The 19,697-nt window shown below is 48.8% G+C and overlaps 1 protein-coding gene across 1 annotated transcript; it reads left to right on the forward strand.

Moving 5' to 3' along the window:
* Positions 1-3,426: 3,426 nt before the first annotated feature.
* On the forward strand, positions 3,427-18,775 carry LOC143927212 (DNA-directed RNA polymerases I and III subunit RPAC2-like). The gene is made up of 5 exons (XM_077451240.1): positions 3,427-3,584; positions 14,050-14,147; positions 14,239-14,315; positions 16,005-16,087; positions 18,387-18,775. Exons 1-5 carry the CDS (start codon positions 3,546-3,548, stop codon positions 18,432-18,434), a joined length of 345 nt encoding a protein of 114 aa, XP_077307366.1. The 5' UTR covers positions 3,427-3,545; the 3' UTR covers positions 18,435-18,775.
* Positions 18,776-19,697: the final 922 nt, after the last annotated feature.

The raw sequence follows: 19,697 nt of genomic DNA on the forward strand, positions 1-19,697 counted from the left end.
CCTTACATCAGAGTTCCTCCATAGATCATGCTCTGTAGCATTTTCCTTTGCCTTGGGGAAGAATCCTGTGGACTCTGATGTAAAGGGAAATGCCGGCAAATGTTATGTGGGGGGGGGGAGACTCTGGTGACCAGAGACCACCTTCCGCAGAGTGAATATACTGGGGGGGGGGGGTGTTACTGAGATGATGGGAAACCTTTATATCAAATAAAGAGTATGGATATAGGGAAAGTGGGATTCTCTTGACCAACAATCTAAACTGAATGGATTGAATTTTTATCTATGTATTCTGGTATCTTTTGTAAAAATATCTGGTATTACACAGAATATTTTATTTCAAAAAAAATTTTTTCAATAAAGCTTTGTTGTATTTATAAAAATCTTTCTATGTATAATATTTAAACTTTTGAGACATTGGTAATTCTATGACACAATTCTATATCCAAATTGGCACCGTAATAATCCCACTTTCCCTATATCCATACTCTTTATCTGTAATTAGGGATGAGGTGCCCCACCCATTAAACCTTCTCGCCAAAACGTTCCTTTCCAAACAAACCTTTATATCAGTGCCCTCTTGTCACTGACCTCCTATCCAATGCAGCGTGCAGGGCTCAGTTAGACGGCTCCAGGTTGGTGGTTCTGGTTTTTATTCTATAGTCTCTTCTCCACAGTCCATACACATCTGACTCCTCCCGTAATCCCAATCCCTCTCTCCCAGTGCTCTCACTCTTGATTCCTCTTCAGACTCCCCCTAAGAGACTGCAGACACGTGAAAAGACAAGAGATAGTCAGAGATTGCAGACAGGACACAAGAGACGGTTAGAGGCTGCGGACAGGATACAGGAGGTGGCTAGAGGCTGCAGACATGGTACAAGAGGTGGTCGGAACATGTGCACAGGATACAGGAGGCAGTCAGTGGATGTGGAAATGGTACAGGTGGTGGTCAGAGTATGCAGACATGTAGGGGGAGCAAACAGAGGGGTTCCCCGTGTAAGTTTTGGACACAGAGGGATCAGTCATGTAGGGGGATCACACAGTGGGGTGAAGTCCTTATAAGAGCTGTCACAGAAGGGCCCTCACACAGGACACATGGCAGGCAGGGCAGTGAGGTTGGCACACACAGGGTGATCAGGTTCCTGTTCTTAGGGGAGGTGGGGTCCTGATCCCCAGGGCAGATGGGGTCCCTAGGTGAGATGAAGTCCCCGTTCCCAGGGGAAATGGAGTTCCTGTCCCCAAGAGAGAAGGGGATACCTGTCCCCAAGAGAGAAGGGGGTTCTTGTCCCCAAAAGAGAAGGGGGTCCCTGTCCCCAAGAGAGAAGGGGGCCACTGTCCTCAGGGGGGAGAAGGTTTCCCTGTCCTCAGGGGGGAGAAGGTTTCCCTGTCCTCAGAGGGGTGGAAGGGGGTCCCTCTCCGGGGGGGGGGGGTTGGAAGGGGGTCCCTGTTCTCTGGGAAGATGGAGTGGGATATGGGATGGTCTCACTTACCATGACATGCAGGTCCCTCATTTATGCTCGTCTGGGCTCCCTCCAGCAGCACAGATGGGTGATCAGCATATCCCCAGGGAGCACAGCTACGGCTTGACAATCTGGCAGCAATTGATGGGTACAGTGGCTGTGTTTGATGGCACAGTAGCGGCAATTTATGGGCACAGTGGTTGCGTTTGATGGGCACAGTGAGTCATCGTTTGCTGGGCACGGTGAGGCGGTGTTTGCTGGGCACAGTGAGGCGTTTGCTGGGCACAGTGAGGAAGCATTTTTTGGGCGCAGTGAGGCGTTTGCTGGGCACATTGAGGCGTTTTCTGGGCATGGTGAGGTGGCGTTTGTTGGGCACAGTGAGGTGGCGTTTGCTGGGCACAGCGAGGGGCATTTTTTGGGCACAGTGAGGCGTTTTCTGGGCACAGTGAGGCGTTTGCTGGGCACAGTTAGGCGGCATTTTCTGACCACAGTGAGGCGTTTGCTGGGCACAGTGAGGCGGCATTTTTTGGGCACAGTGAGGCGTTTGCTGGGCGCAGTGAGGCGGCATTTATTGGGTGCATTGAGGCGTTTGCTGGGCACAGTTAGGTGGCATTTGGCGTTTTCTGGGCACGGTGAGGTGGCGTTTGCTGGGCGCAGTGAGGTGTTTGCTGGGCACGGTGAGGCGTTTTCTGGGCACGGTGAGGTGGCATTTGCTGGGCACAGTGAGGCGTTTGCTGGGCGCAGTGAGGCAGCATTTTTTGGGTGCAGTGAGGCGTTTGCTGGGCGCAGTGAGGCGGCATTTTTTGGGCGCAGTGAGGCGTTTGCTGGGCGCAGTGAGGTGGCCTTTGCTGGGCACAGTGAGGTGGCGTTTGCTGGGCACAGTGAGGCGGCGATTTCTGGGCGCAGTGAGGTGGCGTTTGCTGGGCACAGTGAGGCGCCATTTTTTGGGCGCAGTGAGGTGGTGATTTCTGGGCACAGTGAGGTGGTGATTTCTGGGCACAGTGAAGTGGCGTTTGCAGGGCACAGTGAGGCGGCATTTTTTGGGCGCAGTGAGGTGGCGATTTCTGGGCACAGTGAGGCGGCATTTTTTTGGCGCAGTGAGGCATTTTCTGGGCACAGTGAGGCGTATTTATTGGCAGAACAATTTACTGTACATGTAGTCAGTGCTATGTACGGGGCCCCACCCCCCTCTCCAAGCTCCGCTCTATCTCTCCCTCCCAGCAAGTCTCCGCCCGCTTGAGTCCATAATTTTTGTCGACCGCTAAACAAATATCCCGCGCATGCGCTAATTGCAGCTTGAAGCCATCATTTTTCTCGACCACTAAACAAATATCGTGGGGTTGGCGGGGCTGCTGCTGACGTTCTAACCATCTGTTCAGCTCCGCCCGCCCACCCGCAAGTCTCCACCCACTTGAGTCCAGAATTATTCTCCACCGCTAAAATAAATATCCTGAGCATGCGCTGTTAATATTAGTGAATTGGCGCATGCATGGTAAAGGCCTGCCGTCAGCTGTTTCAGTGACTGACCCGCACTGGGAGTGACGGGGTTTGCTTTTTTCACGAGTCGCAAGAATTTTTACAACACCGGCGCTACACATATTATACTTGTCTGTAGCCTGAAATTTGCACTTAAAACTGGAATTCTGCAACATTTGGAAATGCCAGTCAAAACTTGGCGGTGGCAGTAAATTTTGGGTGTTATGTCTGTGAATTTCAATCTGATAGGTTGGAAACACTGCCCTCAAAAGACGCATGGCCATGGTTATACTTAGGGGCTTAAAACAGGCAGTGATCAGGTGATACAGCCCCTCCCCCCTCATATGATCTCTTCAGGGGGCGGCCAAGTGCAACTTGCCGCTGAGCTCTCCTATGTCACCCAATATCCTCACACCCTTCTACGCCGCAACCCTTGTCACCTACACTCTTATTCCACGCCCCGCGTCACCTACACTCTTATGTCACACCCCGTGTCACTCTACACTCTGACAGACCCGCCTCCTCTCTCTGTTTACACGCCGTACGCTCCGCCCTCTCCGCCGACGTTACTTCCGGGTTCTCCTCGTGGCTGGCCGGTGTCAGGGAGGAAGCATGGCGGGCGCAACGGAGAAGAAAGCAGTGCTGGAGATGGTAGGCGGTATACTCCGGATTTGTCCCAGTGTGTAATGTGATGTCCCCACTTATGTCATAGATCCCCATCCATCTATGTTCTACTGACACCATGAGACCCCCATATACACAGTACACGTCATACACCTGCGACCCCCTCCATACACATGGCACACACACACACACACACACACACACACACACACACACACACACACACACACACACACACACACACACACACACACACACACACACACACACACACACACACACACACACACACACACACACACACACACACACACACACACACACACACACACACACACACACACACACACACACACACACACACACACACACACACACCATGAGTCTATCCCCCCCCGATACACACAATACGCATGGAAACCCAAAACACAAGACCCACATCATACACAATGCACATGAGACACCCCCAATACACACAGCACATGAGAACACCCCCCCTCTTCACACAATACACATTAAGCCCTGATACAAATGAGACCCCCCAAATCATGCAGCACACATGAGACCCCCAAATCACACAGCACAGGTGAGACAACCCCCCAATACACACAGCACATGAGAACACCCTCCCCCCCATTCATACAATACACATTTAACCCTGATACAAATTAGACCCCCCCAATCACGCAGCACAGGTGAGACAACCCCCCAATACACACAGCACACGAGCCCCCCGAATACACACAATACATATGAGATGACCCCCCAATACACAGCCCACATTAGACCCCCTTCCCCCATACACACATTAAGCGACCCCCCCCCCATACAATACATATGATACCTCCCCATACACAAGGTGCATATGACACACCCCCACCCATGCACATATGAGACCTCCCTCCATACACACGACACAGATGAGACCCCCCCCCCCCCATACACACGACACAGATGAGACCCCCCCCCCATACACGACACAGATGAGACCCCCCCCATACACGACACAGATGAGACCCCCCCCATACACACGACACAGATGAGACCCCCCCCCCATACACGACACAGATGAGACCCCCCCCATACACGACACAGATGAGACCCCCCCCATACACGACACAGATGAGACCCCCCCCATACACACGACACAGATGAGACCCCCCCCATACACATGACACAGATGAGACCCCCCCATACACACGACACAGATGAGACCCCCCCCATACACACGACACAGAGGAGACCCCCCCCATACACACGACACAGATGAGACCCCCCCCCCCCTATACACACGACACAGATGAGACCCCCCCATACACACGACACAGATGAGACCCCCCCCCCATACACACGACACAGATGAGACCCCCCCCCATACACACGACACAGATGAGACCCCCCCCCATACACACGACACAGATGAGACCCCCCCCCCCATACACACGACACAGATGAGACCCCCCCCCCCCATACACACGACACAGATGAGACCCCCCCCATACACACGACACAGATGAGACCCCCCCCCATACACACGACACAGATGAGACCCCCCCCCCCATACACACGACACAGATGAGACCCCCCCCCCATACACACGACACAGATGAGACCCCCCCCCCATACACACGACACAGATGAGACCCCCCCCCATACACACGACACAGATGAGACCCCCCCCCCATACACACGACACAGATGAGACCCCCCCCCCCATACACACGACACAGATGAGACCCCTCCCCCCATACACACGACACAGATGAGACCCCTCCCCCCATACACACGACACAGATGAGACCCCTCCCCCCATACACACGACACAGATGAGACCCCTCCCCCCATACACACGACACAGATGAGACCCCTCCCCCCATACACACGACACAGATGAGACCCCTCCCCCCATACACACGACACAGATGAGACCCCTCCCCCCATACACACGACACAGATGAGACCCCTCCCCCCATACACACGACACAGATGAGACCCCCCCCCCATACACACGACACAGATGAAACCCCCCCCCCCCCATACACACGACACAGATGAAACCCCCCCCCCCATACACACGACACAGATGGAAACCCCCCCCCATACACACGACACAGATGAAACCCCCCCCCCCCATACACACGACACAGATGAACCCCCCCCCCATACACACGACACAGATGAGACCCCCCCCCCCATACACACGACACAGATGAGACCCCCCCCCATACACACGACACAGATGAGACCCCCCCCCCCTCCCATACACACGACACAGATGAGACCCCCCCCCCTCCCATACACACGACACAGATGAGACCCCCCCCCCCCTCCCATACACACGACACAGATGAGACCCCCCCCCTCCCATACACACGACACAGATGAGACGACCCCCCCCCCTCCCATACACACGACACAGATGAGACGACCCCCCCCCTCCCATACACACGACACAGATGAGACGACCCCCCCCTCCCATACACACGACACAGATGAGACGACCCCCCCCCTCCCATACACACGACACAGATGAGACGACCCCCCCCTCCCATACACACGACACAGATGAGACGACCCCCCCCTCCCATACACACGACACAGATGAGACCCCCCCCTCCCATACACACGACACAGATGAGACCCCCCCTCCCATACACACGACACAGATGAGACCCTCCCCTCCCATACACACGACACAGATGAGACCCTCCCCTCCCATACACACGACACGGATGAGACCCTCCCCTCCCATACACACGACACAGATGAGACCCTCCCCTCCCATACACACGACACAGATGAGACCCTCCCCTCCCATACACACGACACAGATGAGACCCTCCCCTCCCATACACACGACACAGATGAGACTCCCATACACACGACACAGATGAGACTCCCATACAACACACACCCATACACACAGCACACAGGAGACCCCCCCCACACCCATACACATGAGACCCCCCCCCCACCCATACACACGGCACACACGAGACCCCCCCATACACACGGCACACACAAGACCCCCCCCCCCCATACACAGGAGACCTCCCCAATCCCACACACACGGCGCACACAAGACCCGACCCATCCCATCCCACACACGGCGCACACTTTCAGGTAAAAATGATCAAATGGCTCTCCCTTTTACAGGGCTCAGCAGGGGGTATGCCATCGCCAGTCACCATCCCCAGGCTCTCCTGTTCCACCGGGGAGCCCGGGACTGCTGTGAGGGGTCGGGCTGGCTGCCCCTCTGTGATGATGGAAGCCAAAAGGGGCAAGAATTTAATCTCTTCCAATTTAAGGGAACCAATCAAACTGATCTTTGTTTGATCAGCTGCCTTGGGGGGCAGAGGGATCAGGGTTCTAAAACAGGGGCATCTGAAAAAAATTAGAATATCATCAAAAAGTTCATTTATTTTTAGTCATTTAATTCAAAAAGTGAAACTCCTATATTATATAGATTTATTACACGCAGAGTGATATATTTCAAGCATTTTTATTCTTTTCATTTTGATGATTATGGCTTACAGCTAGTGAAACCCAAAATTCAGTATCTCCAAAATATTAGAATATTGTGAAAGTTTAAAGCGGGAGTCCACCGGGACTCCGCGTTTTTTTTTTTTACAAATACTGCAGCTGCTGACTTTTAAAATAGTGACACTTACCTGTCCAGCGCGCCCGCGATGTCGGCACCCGAAGCCGATCTCTAGATTGACACTCGAGTGCTGCCGCCACCATCTTGGGTATGGGAATCAGGATATGGAGCCTTTCGGCTTCATTTCCCGGTTCCCTACTGCGCATGCGCGAGCCGCGCTGCGCAATGAGGATGGTCCCCGCTGCCTCTGGGATCTGTGTGTTTCCCAGCAGGCAGCGGGGCACTTGCGGAAGGGGGCGGGCACTTGCGGAAAGGGGCGTAATGTACGCCCCTTTCCGCAGAGAGCTAGCCCGGAAGTGGGTGCAGTTACCTGGATTATCCAGGTAACTGCACCCCCCTCCCCCCTGAAAGGTGCCAATTGTGGCGCCGGAGGGGGGGAGGAATCCGATGAGCGGAAGGTCCATTTTAGGGTGGACCTCCGCTTTAATATTGTAGACTCGTGGTGTAACACTAATCGGCTAATTACTGAAAAACACCTGTAAACTTTCCTGAGCCTTTAAATCATAGGTGCTCAAGCTGTGGCCGAACTACAAGTCCCATGAGCCATTGCAAGGCTGACAGTTACAAGCATGACTCCTAAAGGCAGAGGCATGATGGGACTTGTAGTTCCCCAATAACTAGAGGGCCACTGGTTGAGCACCCATGCTTTAAATGGTCTCTCAGCCTGGTTTAGTAGGTTACACACTCATGGGGAACACTGCTGACTTGACAGTTGTCCAGAAGACAGTCATTGATACCCTCCGCAAGGATGGCGAGTCACAAAAGCTAATTGCTAAAGATGCTGGCTGTTCAGAGTGCTGTATCCAAGCAATTAAAGCCAGTGCAACCCTCTAACAGGAGGGGGAAGGAGACAAATCAGCAGAAGTTCCACTTTTGGGTGGAACTCCGCTTTAACACCCGTATGGAAAAGTCCTATCTGCTGTAAGCAGATCTTTGTATTGGCCACTAGGTGGCTCTAATAGACTGTAACAAGATTACCGTACAGATCACCTTAAAGCCATGCTGTGCAATAAAAATCTGACTGTTGTTCTTACCTTTTAGCTACAAAAACAATTGTCTAGGCTTGTTTTTAGGTGCTGTAGCATAGGCCTTTTTTTATGTTGTCACTCACGGTAACTGAGCCCCTCTGTTATTTTTCCCCAATCGTCTTTCAGGACAGCCACCTTAGAGAGACACCGGCTCCTCCCCTCTGAGGAAACACCGCCTTCATTTTCATGATTTAAGCCTCCTCCTCCCTTCGTTCCTCAGTTATGGTGTTTCCTCCGGCGGGGAGACATCGCCAAGGAACCTGAAGGCTGAATTCGGTTGGTGAATCTGAAAGCTATCCGAGCGGAGCTCCGGCATCGTTCGGCTATCCGACCATTTATCGGTCGGTCCGGGACAGTCCTATCAGCGGGGAGCTGAAGTGTTCGTACTGTCCATATACCCTAAACTTCGCTTGGGGAAGCAGGAAGTTTATGGGGTCGTCTGTTCGTTCACCCGTGGGTGTTTCAACGGAACAAACAGTCCAGTCGGCTGGGGAAGCTGAATACTCGACTGACCTTTACACGCACTCCAATCTTCGCTTGGGGAAAGCAGGAAGTCTTTGGAGAGGTTCATCCCTGCGTTTCGCCCAGTGGGGTACTGAACGAAGGCGTCCAGGGCCCCCCTGTGTATGCAGCCGGCTGGGAGCTGGAAGCCGGACCGGTAGGCGGGCGACGTCAGTTCCGGTGGGGGCGGACCCCTTCGTTCAATCCGCGTCTTCCGGTTCCGGACGCGGCACGTGAAGGGGAACCTAGCGTTCGGCTGGTGCAGCCTCTCTTTCTACAGTCTGCACAGGTAGCTGTTGGAGGCACGTTCGTACCACGCTTCCTCAACGGGAGAATGTCCGAAGCAGAGGCTTCAAGAACTCCTGGAGATAACAGCACCAGCCACTCAAAGGTAATAGCCCTGGAGAGGGGTTCCCTTACCTTATAACCAGTAGCTCCACTGGTGTGTTTTCCCCCTAGGTGGTCGGGGGGAAGGGCAGTGCATCTGGGATCCAGGTGGAGATTGATCCTAGGAGGGGGCACTCCCGGTGGTTCTCTTAAGTAGTGCTGGTGTTTCTTTTCTTTTCTTTTTAAAGTTTATGCTGCTCTCTCTCTTTTGCTTCAGGTATCTCAGAAAGACTTAAGCCTACGGCCACATCACCCTGAATGCACTCGATCTCGTCTGGTCTCGGATGCTAAGCAGGGTCGGGCCTGGTTAGTACCTGGATGGTGTTTGGGTGCCATTAGGCAGGTCCCCCCTTGGCTCTTGGAGGAAGTGTCCTTCATGTAGAGCCTCTTTGGGGAATTCCTGGTTCAAGGCACTTTGTAAGGAGTGTTTTAAAGGCCTGGATAGCTCAGTCCGTAGCTCTGTTTGGGTGCCATTAGAGAGCAGGCAGCAGAACAGGGTGCAGATCTGGCGGCTTCTGTAAAGGTTTCAATGCCCTCAGCTCCAGAGCACTCTTTTCACCAGCACAGCAGAGTGTTCCACCTAACCCAATGGTTGTTCCTCCCACAGGTTAGGGAGAATCCAGAGGGTTCCAGAGGGAAGTTGAGGAAGAAGTGGACAGTGCCGTCTCAGACTCCCAAAGGGAGACTGAGGGTGAGGACTTGGATGGGGAACCCAAAAGAACCTCACGGTATAAACTTCCCCTGGATGAGATGGAAAGGCTCTTGAGAGCTGTCCAAATCACTTAGGAGGCACTGTCACCCCACGATCAGATGTACTAGGGCCTAGGGGGAGCGGGTGTTCCCGGGTCATGACGTCTTGATTGATGCCATCAAGGATGGCAGGATCCCGAAGGAAAACTTTTCTTTTCTGGTGCATTAAAGCAAAGGTTTCCTTGGGCGGAAGAGGAGGCTCTCATCTGGAATAAAATCCCCCGGGTTAGATGCGGCCTTTTCTCAGATGTCCAGGCATACTGACCTGTCCTTGGGGACATGGGGGCACTTTTAGACCCTATGGTTTGAAGATGCCTGGGTTTTACCATAAGGAAATCTCTAAGCCTACAGTGGTGGCTCGTAGTACAAAGTATTGGCTTATCCAGATGAAGCAATGACGGCAGAGGAGTCTTTTCTATCCTCCTTTTCCCGTGCTGCTTTAGGCATTGGCATACTCTGCGGATGCTTCGGCTTAATTCATTCGATGGTATGCAAGGTCCTCGGCTCTGACCAACTCAGCCTGGAGGGCCTTAAGGCTGTAGACATGGCAGAGGGACAGGGCGTCCAAATCAAAGCTCGATGGAATCCCTCTTTAGAGGAGACCTGCTGTTTGGGCCAGGTCTTGAAGCAGTGCTATCGCATGGCTTATAAGAAAGAGGCCTTTCCCCTTAAGAAAAAAATAGGGGGAGCAGTTAAAAAGGGTCCTTCTTCCCCCAGTGGGAGATGATCACCTCCAATCAGTTTGTGTTGGGGATCATCAAAAGAGGTTACCGTGTGGAGTTTTCAGAGCTTCCCCCTTTGAGACTCCTTGTCACTGAGCTGACAAAAGGTGCCTTTCTTTCCTCTGCAGGAGTTAGAGGAATAGGAAGTGGTAATAAAGGTCCCAGCAGATTAAATAGGCAAGGCTTCTATTCTCTCATTTGGGGTTCGCAAGCCTGTGGAAAAGTTCAGGCTCAGCCTGAGCCTGAATCGTCTGGGTGTCTTGGTCACCTACAGAAGTTTTTGGTTGGTTTTAATCACGGGGTGAGGGCACCTCTTCCACCAAAACTGTTTCAGGGCATCGATAGTAAAGGATGCATACCTGCATATTTCCAACGCAGAAAGCCACCAGCGTTTCCTCATGCTGGCAGGGATAACCTCGGTAGGGGTGCTACACCTTCAGTTTAAAGCACTCCCCTTTGGGCTATCCCCTTCTCCCTAGTATCTTCACCAAAGGGGGTCACCTTCCTGCGATGGTAGAGGTCCTGTCCTTCCTGCGTCTCAGGGTAGTCTCTGTGATCGTGTATCTTAACGATCTTCTCCTGTTTGTCCCTTCTCTGGCGCAGTTGAACGGGGATCCACAGCTTATAAGGGACCTATTAGGGAGCCTGGGTTGGCCTCTGAACCTACGGAAACTAATCTTAAACTTCCCAAGGGGGTCACCTTCCTGAGTAAAGAGGGTCAGGTTGAGCTTACTGACATCCACGCTCCTAGCTGTTCAGTGGACGGGGTTACGTTACTGTCGTCTGCAAGCTATTCATCTTGAAGGTTTGGGGCCACAGTAGAGGGCCTTAGGACTCGTTGTTTTCGGTTCTAACTCAGGTAAAGAAGCCAGGAGCGGTGGCGTGTGACAATGCGCGCCGTCTCCCAAAGGCGCAGTCTGCGGTTGGATTGCGTATGTCTGAGTTCTAGTCCACCCTGTGTCAAATCACGAGGGTCTCTGTTGCTAGCTTTAGCACGGTAGCTCATGACTGATCACCGAATGGCAAAGGTCACAGCTGACAGTCCCGTGCGGGCAAGGTAGCAGTGAGTAACCGACTTAGAGCATTGAGATAATACTACATAGCCTGTATTTTAAAGTCCCTTTGGTGGGATAGGGGAGCATGTTTGTCACAAGGCCTAGAGTGGATTTGGCCAATATCCAAGAAGGAGGGAGTCAAAGAGACCCTCAAAATTGGAGGGAGTTGAGAGCAGTAGATCTGGTTCTCAGGACCCCGTAGAGAGTGCTCTGGGGACATTAGGTAGCAGTCATGGAGACAATCCCTTGGCAGTGGCTTACGTCAATAAAACGGGGGCTTCTGGAGCAGAGCCTTAAGGGCCTTAGCGAAAAGCCACCCTCAGATGGGCCAAATGTTAAATTCCTGTCCTTCCAGTGATCCGGTGGAAAGGAGAGCAAATTCAGGTATTAGATGCCTCAGCAGGAGAACGCGGGGAGAGAGCAACCAGGTTCTCAAACAGGACGTTTTCGAAATGATCACCCGGGGGAGGGGGATGCCCTCGATAGACTTCTTTTGCCCCAAGGGAAAACGCGAAAGAAGCCATCTCCTGTTCTATGAGCAGGGGAGATGGGATGTCGGAAGCAGACGCACTAAGCACAGACTTAGGATTTCTCTAGGTGCTATGCTTTCCCCCTTCCCGTCCTGATTCCCGTCTTGATTCCTGCAGAGTTGAGGAAGTTCTGGTGACTCTTTCTAATCGCACCTCATTGGCCCAGGAGGCCGTGGGTCTCCATTCTTAAGGGCCTGTCGGTGGAACTCCCCTGGGTTTTTTCCCAGTGTCCAATCTGCTGCCCCCAGGTGGAACCTTGCAGCTTGGCTACTGAGGAAGTTCCGAATGGCAAAGGGGTCTCAGACTGTTAGTAGCCACTCTTTTGAATGGCAGGTAAATGGAAGCTCGGACCATTTTTTTGAGGGTATAGAGGCGGTTCAATAGCTGGTGCTCAGAGAACTCCTTCAAGGAGCACAGCTCGGGGGCCGTTCTAGAGGTCCGGCAGTCAGGGGCAGATAAAAGGTTAGCCCCGAAACATTGGAGAGTCAGGTATCCGTTTCAAGCGTGTTTCTGAATAGACTTCTAATGTCAGACCTTGGGATAGTAAGGTTCTTCAGAGCCTTAAGTAGGTGAAGACCAAGCCTTTGGTCGCCCCCTTCCCAGTCGGGATCTTGCTTTAGTTTTACAGGTTCTCACAAGGGAACATTTTGAGCCGTTAGAACCTTGCTCGTTAAGATTGATCACTCCCAAAACTGTATTTTTGGTGGCAATCACTACAGCAGGGAGAGTAAGTGACTCGAAGCCCTTTCTATTAGGGCACCTTTTTTACCTAAGGTAGCCTCTAGTTTCCATAAGAATACAGGAGATTGTGCTACCTACTTTCTGTTCGAATCCAGTAGGAGAACAGGAACACATGTTTCACAGATTAAGATGCTAAAAGATGTGTTCTTCATTATTTGGATTGCACAAGGTCAGTTCAAGAAATCTGATTCATTTTTTGTGTTGTTTTCTGGGGCTAGGAAGGGTTCCAAAGCCTCTAAACGTACGATAGCTAGATGGTTAAGTTAGCCATTGGACAGGCGTACGTGACAGGGAGGTTAGGTCCTCCAGTTGGGGTTAGAGCACACTCAGCCGGGGCAGTGGCAACTTCTCAGGCAGAGTGGGCTGGGGCATCTCCTGCACAGATCTGTAGTGCTGCAACGTAGTCCAGTGTTTCTACGGTTGTGAAACATTATAGACTGGATCTTCTGTCAGCCAAAGAACAAGCCTTTGGCCGTATAGTACTGCAGGCAGTGGTCCCACCCTAAGGTAATGTACTCGCTTATCCTCTCTAAGGTGGCTGTCCTGAAAGACGATTGGGGAAAAATGGAATTACGTACCGGTAATGTCCTTTTCCAGGAGTCTTTCAGGACAGCACCGGTTCCCACCCAAATTGTTTGCAGATCATCGGGAACTCATTACATGAGGCCGTCAGGTAAGACTTAAAAAGTTTATTTGTTTGACGTGTTCTTGTGTCTCCCCAGTTTGGCCGGAGGTACTCTGGAAGAACTGAGGAACGAAGGGAGGAGGAGGCTTAAATCATGAAAATGAAGGCGGTGTTTCCTCAGAGGGGAGGAGCCGGTGTCTCTCTAAGGTGGCTGTCCTGAAAGACTCCTGGAAAAGGACATTACCGGTACGTAATTCCATTTTTCCTGCACGAGGACTGATGGGTAATACTAGAATAGCAGGCTTTTGTTTATTTCACAAACATGGTAAACAAGTATTACATGTGCCTAGGTGACTTATTTTTTTTTTTTTCTGCTTGTTTTGAACATTACGTGGAGTGGAAAGATGATGGGTGGATTGTATATTTATTTCTTTCAGGTACTTATGTAGCCTTGCATAGACTATATATAACATCTGGGGTTTTTCTTTAAAGATCCAAGCCAATGGAATGGACGAGTCATGTGTAACGTTCGTCTTACATGAAGAGGATCACACTCTGGGAAATGGTCTGCGATACCTGGTCATGAAGAAGTGAGTTTCATATTTCATTTAGGTGAAGCATCATTTATGGAAAAGTCTACCGGTTAGCAGGATTTGATATTCATGTCCGTCTTGTTTATAGCCCAGAAGTGGAGTTCTGTGGGTACAGCATCACTCATCCTTCAGAGAGCAAAATAAATTTCCGTATCCAGACACGAAGTAAGTAACAAACATATGCGCAACTTGGTCTTGCCTACTATATAATGTATACTATATTCTGATCTTTAAAACAAGCTGGTTACAAAGGAGGACAGTCGTTACCCCACATGTCATAAAGATTGCACGTCAGTATGATGCAGGAAGCTAAATAAGCAATATACAAATCTCAACTTCTCTCAGACTTTGGCTGCACCTCCTGAATGTACCTGTTTATCAGTGTGGACATTCATTGCATGGAAGGAGCAGTAGAAAGGAGGCGGAGCTGTAACAGATTTAGCTCTAGGTAACTTCAGATAAGCAAATAAAGCAGAAATGCCTACAGAATTATTATAATTTAAAGTTGAATTTGTATCTGCTTATATTTGCCCTCCCTGGTTCGTTCTTTATGCCCTCGTCAACGTTCTAATGAAATAAAAAAAAAAAAAAAGTTCTTCTATCTTGTTTTAGACTCAATGATGTCATTACTACACCTTTGTACTTCTATGTACAATGCTAGCGGATCATGGCTGGTGGGAGGGGTTGACAGGATGCTGTATATAGCTTTTTGAAAATCTCCCAGCACCCTGCCTCAGTATTCCTCAATAGGCCACGACCCTGGTACAAGGTGGTTCTTGGGAGCGATATGCAGATATCAAAATGTCTTGATGGGTGTGTGTCTGTCTGGAGGAGCGGATGTTCTAGGCAGACTGCATTTGCATGTATGTCGCCTTAAGTAACACCTACTTGTGTTGCTGAGCCTCCAAAACGAAAATAACGAAAATCTTGTGAATTAAAGGGTTGAGCTAGAGACTGTCAGGCCGGGTTGGAAATTAAATGGGCTCTATTAGACTCTGAGCATCTCACAATATGCATTATAAGCTGCATACAGTGTGCAATGAAATCACAGTAAGCATTTCAGTACAGGAGATGAGATTCTACAGCTCTGCAAAACTGAAGGGGATATAGTTCAGTTTTGCAATAAATTGGATTCTTACATAAGTCCAATGATGACTGGATCTTTTTGAAGTATGTGAGCTGTGATTGCTCATTTGTATTTATAAGCACTAGCTCTGGAACTTGCCTATATTGTTGATTCATACCTGCTCTGGACCAGTGATTCTTAGTTGCTCAGTTATAACTGGGTTCTCTTCAAGGGATGTGGTAGGAGTTGCCGTCCATTGAAAGGATTGGTGCTGGGATCAGATTAGCTTTTTTTTGAACTGTGAAAACCTTTTAGCCTAGGTTCACACATATGCGGTGCGGGCATCGCAGAGATCCCTGCATGTTTCCTGCACTGTATTTGCAATCTGCTGTGGGCGTCGATGCAAAGTAAACGCTTTCTCTGCATCCGATCACATGGTACAAAACGGCCATGCAATCTGGTTGCGTTGTGGCTCCAAAAAAAAGTGACCACACTTCTTTAGCGTGATTCTGTGCGATTTGAACCCATTCAGGATGTGGGCTCAAATCACACGGCACTAAATCGCATGTGAATTGTACAGGAATGCAATACGGTTACTATGAGATTTACAGGCAGGTTATTGTGTGAACTGGGGCTTTTTTCTAAAAACATACATTTACTCCAATATCAGTCAGTAGTCGCTCACAAGATATTCTCATTTACCACAAACTTAAATAGGAGATCAGGAACCACTAGACTGTGTTGACTGCATTGTGCTATATTTATTTTATAATGGGTTCTGCTTTCAGATGAAATTCCTGCAGTTGAGCCATTCAGAAAAGGACTAACTGAACTCATGGAGGTTTGCCAGCATGTCTTGGATACATTTGAGGTATAGTAATATACAAGGCTGAATGGGTGGAGAGGCAGAACTAGGGTGAGAAACTGCTGTAAAACCACTTGATGTCATTACAGGCGTTTGCCGGCTTTACATCCCCGTGGTGGCCTCCTTTTACCAGCTCGCTCTGTATTGCATACTGTATTAGGTCATGTCAGTGGGGCATCATTCTGACTAGCACAGACACACTGCTACTCCCAACCTTTTCACCTGCTTATGTACTTAGGGATCCTGTAGGTAGCTTGCAGAATTGATGCCAGAATAACCCTGCTAAAGAGGAATTCTTGCCTTTTAGGTGGGCGACATTTTAAATCTTTGCTGTTTTAGACAGCATGTCCCTGCTTGGTGCTGTGGTTCCTCTCCTGACCCTTATTCCATTACTAGATTGGTGGACTGAACCACTGTGTGCAGCAGGGGACATGCAGTCCAGTTAGGCTGGATAGCAGCAACATGGAGCAAGTGATGATTTAACACACCACCTGCCTGAAAGGTAAACATTACTTTTTTTTTCTTTTGCAGAGTTATTATAGTATAAATTGTGCAAGCTATCGATAGCCACATTTTTATTTTATTTTTATTTATTTTTTTAATTCCTTAAAAGTGGCAACAAATGCGTGACCTATTTGCCAGACAGAGATTTATTTTGTGCATAGAGCTCTGTAGTCAACCGTGCACAGCGCTTTAAAAAAAATGAAGAGGAACTATAGATACAATTCAATACAAGAGGGATCAGAGAGCTCCTTTTGAGCTTACAATCTGCATAATGCAATACAGCATTCAGTTAGCATTTTTAAAGTACCTGCAACAACCTGAGAAAATGTGACGTGACTCCAATAGCTTTTAAACCTTGGGAGCACAGCAACACAATTTCAAGCTTTTTTTTATCTGAACAAATCAATTTGTTTTGCTGTGTAAGCAGGTTGGCAGAGTCTTCTTCAGACTGGAAATTTCCCAGCAACAAGGAGTGTTTATTACACGAGTACATCGGTTACTGTAGAAAAGTTTCTGCTAAATTAGTGGAGATTTCACAGAGCTTTGAAAAGTCAGCAGATGCTGTATAGAATTTTTAACTAACTTTTGAAGCTGTGGCTTCATTATGGTTTACTTTAAAGGCTAAGTCCATCTTTCTCAATATGTTACACTTTAAGCCTGTATTTAGGAGGTATGTTCAGTATCCTCCCTTTATTTTTTTAAATGCAAATAATGTGCTTTTTATATTTTTTTTCAAAAGGTGACCTTATTCTTTTAGCTACCCTGTAGTCGAGATTTATAAGTTACAGGTTTGTTATAAAATAGCAAGGAGTCCAGTCCTGAAGCACTGTGCAAACACAATACTATAGCAACGCTCCTGTCAGTCCATTTAAAACCTGACTGGCTTTTTATGATTGCTCATAGAATGGTACTTTATGAGTACAGTTCTGAAGATAGACGGTGGTCCTAGTAGATAATTATCTTTACACCGAGGTTCAAACTCGCCAGAAAACAGTAAATCACAAGCCTTGAAATTATCAGAAGGAAGTCATCCAAGATAGAGGTTAGAGCGGCAAATCACTCCATGAAAAGAGAGATTCTGCATAGCGTGATCCTGTTTAAAACTTTTAATGCAAAACCCAACCCCCTAAAGATTGCACTTACAGTTTAAAATCAATGAGCATATAATGCAAAATGTAGTCACCAGTCTGCTGATACAGGAGACCGCCAGTGTATGTTACAGGTTTGTTCTAAATGTCAAGGCAGAATGCAGAGTCCCACTGACACAGATATGGTGGCAGGTTGATTCACATGCTGTGGAGAAATACTTTAACTGATTGGCTCAACTATTTTTAAAAAGCCTTATAGTGGTGTTGCACTTCCCATGTTAAATGTATAGGACAAAGGCAGGAGAGTCGGCCCACCAAGATACTGCAGCTTCTGTGGTCCTGCAATGATTGCATATGTTATGTTCATTTTTACTGCAGAAGTACAGTTATCCTTTCCTAGCTGTGACCCCATCAACTCTAGGCAAAGTAACAGGTTCACTTTTCTGCAAGGACCATGTATAATCTGTATTTCAGTTTCTTGCACTTGCCACCCTGATCTCCCATCAGACAGAGGAGCACATGGTAATAACCCCTTCTGCCTTTCCATTGGATCGATTGGGTAACAGGGGCTACTGCAGCCTGTTATGATCGCTTCTAAAATAAACTTGTTACTTTGCCTAGATTGCGTTTGTCAGAAATAATTTATTTCATAAAGTCTAAATTGGCATTTTCTTATGATTGATTTTTATTTTTTTTTCCTCCCCCATTAACAGACAAGTATGAAGAATTACAATGACCAGAAAGAAGCTACAATGGAATGACAAATGTCCTTTATCTATATTTATGTTTAAAATTTGGTTGTATTATTCACTAATCTAAGTATTTTTTTTTTTTTATAGTAAATAGAAAAAAAAAAAAAACTTATTTCATTTCACTGAAGCATTTAGCGCCCAAATAGTATACAAAATGAAAGAATGTTGCGGCAAAGTGGATAAATGTAAATATAGTGGATACTGTGTATCTTGTGCTCTGATCTTATTGCTATGTATCTGAAAGCACATTATTTCACAACATGCCAAGTTAAGCAAAACTAGTGTATTTTCAGTGAGTACGCCTTTTATTATTTTTTAATAAAAGTCATCTTTGTTACATTTACCAAAAAGTCATGCTGTTTTTTTTGGTTTTTTTTTATTTGATATAACACTGACTGAGAGACGTGACATCACCCTCCTTTTGATATTTCTATTTTTCAGTCCCTCTTTTACCTCTTCCACCTAGTTGCCTTTAAAAAAAAAAAAAAGGGGCATAATGTGGTGATAAGCTGCTGCTGCACGACGTGTTCCTTGCGGCCATCTTCTTTTGTGACTTCACTGGGAGCTGGCTGCAAGAATGTGGAGGAGAGAACTGGCTTACAAATCAGGTCCCAAAGGAAGGAGCCTGCATGTGACATGGTTACCTTCTTGATGATCCCAGGCTGTTAAAGGAGTTGCAAAGTCTCATCGTTTTTCACCTTAAGGCAATTCTCAAAAGTGGATGGAACTCTGCTTTAAGTGTGTAAGCTTGGAGACTCTGATCTCTGCAGATGGGGTGTTGCTGAATATGTGCTGTCCTTGTACCCAGATATTAATGCATCAATTTTATCAGCATTATTCAATAAACAGTTGGTCTATCTTAAGAACCATAACCCCTAGAACCAATCAAAATTGACCCCCCTTATCACGCGATCAGCTGTCAGCCAATGACAGCTGATCATGTGATATAACGGAGCCGGTAATCGGCTATTATTCCTCCTCGCGCTGACAGTCCCGATGCCGGCCGCGATCGGGACATCAGTCCCGATGCCGGCCGCGATCGGGACATCAGTCCCGATGCCGGCCGCGATCGGGACATCAGTCCCGATGCTGGCCCTGCCAGTGCCCACCTGCCCCCTCATAACTAAACATAATAAAAAAATAAGTGCCACCCAGCAGTGCCCACAGTGCCACCCAGCAGTGCCCACAATCTGCCTCAACAAAGGTGCTACACCCCAGTGCCACATATTTGTGCCCATCAGTGTCATCTACCAGTGCCCAGCAGTGCCGCCT

Source organism: Lithobates pipiens, unplaced genomic scaffold (genome assembly GCF_037356315.1).
Source record: "Lithobates pipiens isolate NorthernLeopardFrog02 unplaced genomic scaffold, aLitPip1_a1.2 Scaffold_1, whole genome shotgun sequence".
Taxonomy (NCBI): Eukaryota; Metazoa; Chordata; class Amphibia; order Anura; family Ranidae; genus Lithobates; species Lithobates pipiens.